The following is an 8291-nucleotide window of genomic DNA, read 5'->3' on the forward strand; positions in this document are numbered from 1 at the left end:
TTTGAACTCCTACAAATACGAAGAGATAGTCAAGGACGATTTCTAATCCTACATTGCATCCTCAATGCCCAACCTCTCACTATAGTGGAGATATTTAGTCCTAATGCCCACCAACGCAACTTTTTACGTCAAGTGCTCCCAAAAATGCCCCAATCCTAAACTAATTCTACGATATGTGGAGACCTCAACCATGAACTTGACTACAGATTAGACACAAACAAATCCACAAGTTACAAGGCACTCTCAAACCATTGTAAAGCTATAACTAAACTGATTGCGGAACATGGACTGTAAGACTCATGACACTGATTTTACATTTTACTCATCAGTCCACAAAACACATTCTAGGATTGACCTGTTGCTGGTGTCGGGCACACTGCTTCCACATGTCATGCAGTTTAGCATAGGGGATATAGTATGGTATGACCATGCACCTGTGACAATAACAATACAAGATAACTTTCAATTTCAGGGCCTAGCCCCATGGCGCTTAAATGATACGCTATTACACAACAAGGAATTTGTAAATAAACTAAAAGACTGCATAACCTCATACTTTGACATTAATGATACTCCCGAAGTTACTCCATTATTACTCTGGCAGGCACACAAATCGGTCAGAGGTTTGACAAATAGCAGAGCTTCCTACCTCAAACGTCAATTACAAACAGAATATATAACGTTACTCAGAACATTGAGAGATGCCACAAATGCCAACTACTTACACCCCACAGACCAAAAACACACAACTCATAACCCAAACAAGGTAACAATTAAACCACATACATCTAGCGAAATCTTCATGCATACTACAGAACTTGAAAGTAAGGACATACACACAAAGCAGGAAAACTGCTTACCAACATGTTGAGAACTAAACACTCCCAATCCAAAATTCAAAACATGATAACAAAAACAGGTCAAAAAATATACCAACCCCAGGACATTAACAACACCATGGCAGACTATTACCACTCCTTGCACAACCTCCAAGAGAACAAAACACTACATCAACCAAGCACATCTAAAATTGAACATCTCCTGACACGTAGCAATCTGATGTCATTGATGAAAATGCAAAAAGACATCTTAACTGCCCCTATCACCACTCAGGAGAACCATAAAAAAACCATAAAAAAACCTACCTGCAGGGAAATCTCCCAGCCTGGATGGCTTTACAAACTCCTACTACAAACAATTCGCAAATATTCTGGCTCCCAAATTAGAAAGAGTATTCAACAACATTATAAATATAGGCACCATATTGCTGGAAATGCTCTTAGCATATATCTCCACTTTGCCCAAACCTGAAAAAGCCCCAATAGATGTCAAAACCTAAGGCCAATTTCGTTATTTAATAGCGATATCAAGTTCTTACTATAAATATATACTAATAGGTTATCTCCTATCATTCCAACCATTGTCCACGAGTATTAAGTGGAGTTCGTGGGGAGGAGGCAGGGACTGGAGGAGACTAGGAAGCTGCTGAACTTATGGAGCGAGGAGAGTGAGAGTGCTTGTCTCCCTAGACACAGAGAAAGTGTTTGATAGGCTACAATGGCCCTTCCTTCACTCTGTCCTTGCAAAATTTGGATTCCAAAAGCAGTTCATCTCCCTGATTTCTGCGTTGCACTTCGGACCCACAGCAAAAGTAGTGAATAGAGGTTTCACTTCAAAGCAATTCAACATTACCAACGGAACAAGACAGAGTTCCCATTATTTACATCCTTAGCCTAGAACCTCTAACACAGTCAATAAGAGATAATTCAGACATGCATGGTTTTAAAGTAGGGGGTGAAAACCACAAGATCACGCTTTTCTCATATGACATCTTTCTCACGTTAGAACAACCATGCAATAGGAGTCTAGGAGCTGTCAGCAGGGGGACTGTATAAGCTATCAGACAGTCCTGCAGGCTGCTAAAAAAACAAAACAAAAAAAAATATATATATATATATATGTATTTTATACACACACATATATATATATATATTTAATACATATATATGTATAATATATTATAAAATAATTAAAGCATTTTAGAATATTTATATATATATATATATATACACGCACATATAATATAAATATATATATATATACACATATACATACAAACGTATTTTATATATATATATATATATATATATATATATATATATATATATATATATATAAAAAAAATATAAATTGGAAAAAAATAGAAAAAAACTATTACAAACGCTAACATGGCCAGCGTTTGTGACTAAGTTGCTACTACAAAAGACGGGAAATACCCCATTTGGAATACCCTGGGTTATCTACATTAGAAAATGGTATGCCATGATGGGGTTATTTAACATTCCTGTGCTACCATATGCTCTCAAAAGGCAACACAAACCCAGCAAACCAATCTTGCAAATTGAATTGGGCAAGCCCTATATTGACGCTGTACCTTTTCAAGACACAATAAAACCTGTACATGGGGGGTATTGTTATACTCAGGAGACTTCGCTGAACACAAATATGAGTGTTTAAAACAGTAAAACGTATCACAACGATTAAATCACCAGTAAAAGTGCAGTTTTTGTGTAGAAAAAGAATGCAGAATACAAATATGAATGCTAACTTTGACAAGCGTTTGTGGCTAAGTGGCTACTACAAAAGACTGGACATACCCCATTTTGAATACCGTGGGTTGTCTTCTTTTACAAATTGTGTAAAAATTGTGTGCCATGATGGGGTTCATTTTCATTCCTGGGCTGCTATACAGTCTCAAATGCAACACAGGCCAAGCAAACCAATCTGGCACATTTCAATGTGCAAACATGGAAAAGGGGAAAGCCCTACATTTGACCCTTGTAAAAACCCATAAAACCTGTACATTGGGGGCACTGTTGTACTTGGGAGATGTTGCTGAACACATATCGGGTTGTTCTTTTTCAGTAACACATAACAGGAACTAAGAATCCATGCCTAAAGTACAATGTGAAAAATAACACAAAAAATGACTAACCAAAGGTTTGACAAAGACTGGTGATATTATTAGTGCATGGAAAGTGTTAATAAACCTTAAAGTTCTCCGTACATGTATTCTTAAAGGATCACTATAGTGTCAGGAAAACTAAGCGGTTTTCCCCCTCCTGTGGCGCTGAAGGGGTTAAATCCCCTTCAGCAGCTTACCTTATTCCAGCGCCGGGCTCCCTCGGCGCTGGTGACCTCTCCTCCCCCGCCCACGTCAGATCCCTCTGCCGACGTCAGCGGAGCCGAATGCGCATATTCAAAGTGTCCATAGGAAAGCATTTTTCAATGCTTTCCTATAGATGGTTTGCGTGATGGAGGCATTAAATGCTTCCAGCGTCGCAGATGCGCCTCTAGTGGCTGTCCAGAAGACAGCCACTAGAGGCTGGCTTAAACCTGCAATGTAAACATAGCAGTTTCTCTGAAACAGCTATGTTTGCATCTGCAGGGTTAAATCCTGAGGGACCTGGCACCCAGACCATTTAATTGAGCTGAAGTGGTCTGGGTGACTATAGTGTCCCTTTAAATTGCTATGTGTGTCAAAAAATCACCAATTATTTATTTTTATTTTTTGAATTTGGCATAGATTGGTGGTAAAATGGTTGCATGAAAAGAGTCAAAATACCCCAAGTTTAACACCTTAGGTTGTCTTCTTTTAAAATATATATACATGTGAAGGGTTATTCAGGGATTCCTAGCAGATATCAGTGTTACAATGTAACTTAATTTTAATTTTGAAAAAAATGGTTTGGAAAATAGCAAAGTGCTACTTGTACTTGTAGCCCTATAACTTTCCAAAAAAAGCTAAGAACATGTTAACATTGAGCATTTCTAAACTCAGGATAAAATATAGAAACTATTTAGCATGGGTGTTTTTTTGGAGGTTGTAGTTGCGTAACAGATTTTGGGGGTCAAAGTTAGAAAAAGTGTGTTTTTTTATATTTTTGTCATATTTTATATTTGTTTTATATTTTTTTATAGTGTTATATGATATGATGAAAATAATGGAATCTTTAGAAAGACCATTTATTGGCGAGAAAACCTATATATAATATGTGTGGGTACAGAAAATGAGTAAGAACGAAAATTACAGCTAAACACAAACACTGCAGAAATTTAAAAAAAAGAGTCCTGGTCCTTAAAGGAACACTATAGGGCCAGGAACACAAACATGTATTTCTGACCCTATAGTGTTAACACCACCATCTAGCCCCCTGGGTCCCTCATGCCTCCATAAATATAGTAAAAATCTTACTGTATTCAAGCCAAAATCTGTAACTCTGAATGCTGTTTACCTAAAAAACAAACAAAAAAAAACAGTCTGCTGACATCATCAGAAGTGGTAGCCTGATCCAATCACAGTGCTTCCCCATACGATTGGCTGAGACTAGTGATGTACCGAACTGTTCGCAGGCAAATAGTTCCTGGCGAACATAGCGTTAGTTGTCTGCAAGCGTCTGGGTGTCAGGCCTTCAGAGTGTACTCTGCCAACCTCTGCCAGTGTACTTTGCCACTCATATCTGGTGTCTCTATAGCGTGCCTTTAAAAAGAAAAAAAGTTTTTCACTGTAAGCTAATAGCAGTCAGTGCCCTTAAAGCGGGTGTCAGGCCTTTTTATGCAGGAAATTGACCGACCGCACAGCCCAAATCCATGGAACTGTTTTGGGCAAGAAAATGTGCTTGCGGTCGGTCATAAAATAACTTCCGTGTAACTTTTGATATACTGGAGGGATTTGAAAATTTTTTGAGAGTGTTCCTAATTGAAGCATGCTGAGTCAGAAAATGTATGTTTTATGTTTGTGACACGAATATTGTAGAAGTTATAGATATTGTGTAAAAAGTATATTTTAAACTGTATGAATAATGGGATTATGTGTCACACTAAGGGGAGGGGATGTGTGGGTTGCACCCGTGATGCTATTGGATATTTTACACCTCCCCTGTGGGCGGTCTTATATGTGTGAGATGGAAATAAAAGCCAGGCTGGATGTGCCAGTCCAGAGTTCCTGTTTAACCCTCAAAGTGAAGTGTCGTCTCATTAGTGGGGGAGGATTTATTGCATGCTGTTCCAGTTTGACTGCTAGGAGTGCAAACCTATTCGTATGGTTCCTATTCAACTGTCTACAGCATTCAGAGGCTTGAGAGGATTCATATGCTTCTCTGATACAGTGATTGTGGTGTCTGCCAGAGTGCTTGGAGTCCTCAGGAAACGCTAGGAGCATCCTTTAATGGAGGTACCCAGTTGGGGTGCCAGGCGATCCGTTACAGTCCTTAAAGCGGGTGTCAAGCCTTCAGCGTGTACTCTGCCAACCTCTGCAAGTGCACATTGCCACTCATATCTGGTGTCACTATAGCGTGCATTTAAAACCAAAAAACTTTTTTCCACTGTTATAGATTGAATAGCAGTTAAATAATAATAAATAATAGAATAGCAGTTGTCTTCAAGCGGGTGTCAGGCCTACAGCATGTACTCTGCCAACCTCTGCCAGTGCACATTGCCACTCATATCTGGTCTCACAGTAGCTTGCACGCATAGTACCACTAATCCAAAAAACAAATGACAGGCAGAGGCAGGCCACCCCGCAGGGGCCATCGTGGTCGTGGTGCTGTGATTCCCTTTTGCCCTAGAATAATGCCCAGTTTTCAGAGGCCACGTACCCTGAACTTGAAAAGTACTGAGGACATAGTTGACTGGCTAACACAGGACACCCGATCTTCTACAGCTTCCGCTCGGAACCTTGACGCACCATCCTCCTCTAGCTTAGCTTCAGGCACCTCTCAAGATACCACTCACCCGCCTGCCGCCACCACCAACACTAGCACCACAGCCGCTTCACTTGGTATGTCAGAGGAGTTATTTACACATCTGTTTGAAGAAATGAGTGATGCGCAACCATTATTGCCAGAGGATGTAGATAACAGGGATATGTCTCAGGCAGGCAGCATTACACACATGGACGCACGGTGTGGTGATGATGATGTTGTACCTGCTGCTGCTTCCTTTGCTGAGTTGTCAGATGCAAGTGTACAGTCTGTATAAAAGTGTAAATTTGCTGTCCCCTCAAAATAACTCAACACACAGCCATTAATGTCTAAACCGTTGGCAACAAAAGTGAGTACAGCCCTAAGTGGAAATGTCAAAATTGGGCCCATTTAGCCATTTTCCCTCCCCAATGTCATGTGACTCACTTTTGGGAGATAATGTATATATGAATATTAAAATACACTTAGACAGTGTATGTGTATGAATGTGTAAGTGTGTGTGTGTGTGTGTGTGTGTGTATATATATATATATATATATAAATTCCTATTGTCTCCTTGCACACACTTCAATGTGAATTTTTGCCTGGTGCTGTTAAGCCAATGCCATAATATACACAAATATAGGGAACAAGAGGCAAGCACTCACGGTCTTTTGGTTTCTTTAAAACAATTTTCCTTTTATTTCATTGCTTAAAGCTTGATCGACGTTTCAGCTACAGTGCATGGCTTTCATCAGGATCTTTTACAGCTCAGCTGAGCTGTAAGAGATCCTGATGAAAGCCATGCACTGTGGCTGAAACGTCGATCAAGTTTTAAGCAATGAAATAAAAGGAAAATCGTTTTAAAGAAACCAAAAGACCGTGAGTGCTTGCCTCTTGTTCCCTATATTTGTGTGTGTGTATGTATATGTGTATATATGATCTAAGTATGTATTATTTATTTTTAAACTGTTTTAAAACTTTATTAAACGTTTTTTTTCAGGCAGCAGGGGGACTACCTGTCATTCCAGGCATTCCCCCTGCTGGCACTGCTAAGGACCTCACGATCACATGGCCCAGATGGGCCGGATCAAATCCAGGGGGACTGCCTGGGATGCCAGGTAAGTTCCCCCGTTGCGATCGCCGGCGGGGGATCGCCAGCGAGCAGGTAATTCCACTGGACAGCGGTCCTTAAGGGGTTAAATCCTAAAGCAAACATAAACGGCAATTAAAAGATTAACGATTAGATTAGATCAGATACGATTAGACAACTGAGTCCAGCAGCTGTGTCCATCCTACCACTCCAAATGTACCATATGATATCTCAAATGTACTATAAGACTTCTTAGATCACAACAAAAAGAACTCTCATTCTAGTGATGGCAATACTCTTATTGCACTCAAGGGAGATTTACACAAACCTATCATATAAGACAAATAACCTAGATCAACAGGCCTATACCAATACACCTCTGTAGCACCACTATATATGAGCTCTTGATGCTCACAAACCTGGCCCACATGTACTTCACGAATCTATGAATGTAAACCTGAAATTTGTATGCTGTTTGATGCTGTGTCATCGTCACCATCGAATGAAGGATGAACATGTTGAAATTATGCAAAAATATAACAAGCTACTTGACATATGCCTTTGCTCCCCCACAACCCTTCCTTTCTGTACCATCCGTTCAAAAATCAATAAAAAGTTATACACAAAAAATAAATAAAAAAACTCAACATGGAACTCAAAGATAGTGCTCTAATTAAAGCACCTTTTAACCCCTTAAGGACACATGACATGTGTGACATGTCATGATTCCCTTTTATTCCAGAAGTTTGGTCCTTAAGGGGTTAAATAACAATTGATGATCACTGCCTTGAGGACAACTTGATTTTTAATATCTGTCTTTCTTTATATTTCTCTAGGTGGATATCACACTTCTTATCCTGGGGCTCTTGGCGTTTATTCATCCTATCAATGTTTTTCGTGTTTGCAAAAAGAAAGCTGTTTCAAGGGAGTGACAGCATGTTGTCTTCAAGCAAATCAATTTTCTGTAAAATAAAAAACACTCTTCCTAAAACAATATGCAGTCTATTCTACCATCACACTTTCCATCTACACTGTTCCTATTTTCTATGTCTCTTCCTATCTCTATAGTAGAATTTAATATTCAAGCCGTTCAGAATCTTGGTAAATTGGGTGATCGAATAAAATTCCAATTTGGGAGCTACCACATGCCAGATTCTCGGGAAAGTTGACTGATGCAAGCCCAAGCCCAAACATGTTACTTTTCATTCATGAATCACAGTACCATTCCTGGCACAAAAAGGGGATGGAATGAAAAAGAGGCATATTTTTTATAATTTTGGTGGGGGTGCAAATAAGCAAAAGCTGTCCATAATGGAAAAGAGGTCTGCCCAATCATATAGGCCACATTTTCTGTCCAATCAAGAGGTAGAAAAAAAAAATACTTTTTTTTTCCACAGATGAAGTGACAACTGAAAAATTTAGGGAGGTGCAGTAAAGCAATTTTGTACTTCAATGTA

General features: G+C 39.3%; 1 protein-coding gene across 1 annotated transcript in view; it reads left to right on the forward strand.

Moving 5' to 3' along the window:
- SLC43A3 (solute carrier family 43 member 3) overlaps positions 1-7828 on the forward strand; it is a 166453-nt gene extending 158625 nt beyond the window's left edge. Inside the window, exon 13 of the mRNA XM_063434833.1 lies at positions 7671-7828. Coding sequence (XP_063290903.1) covers positions 7671-7766 — 96 coding nt within the window. The 3' untranslated portion in view covers positions 7767-7828. The remainder of the gene's footprint in view (positions 1-7670) is intronic.
- The last annotated feature ends 463 nt before the right edge of the window (positions 7829-8291 follow it).

The sequence above is a fragment of the Pelobates fuscus genome, chromosome 10, assembly GCF_036172605.1.
Source record: "Pelobates fuscus isolate aPelFus1 chromosome 10, aPelFus1.pri, whole genome shotgun sequence".
Classification (NCBI taxonomy): domain Eukaryota; kingdom Metazoa; phylum Chordata; class Amphibia; order Anura; family Pelobatidae; genus Pelobates; species Pelobates fuscus.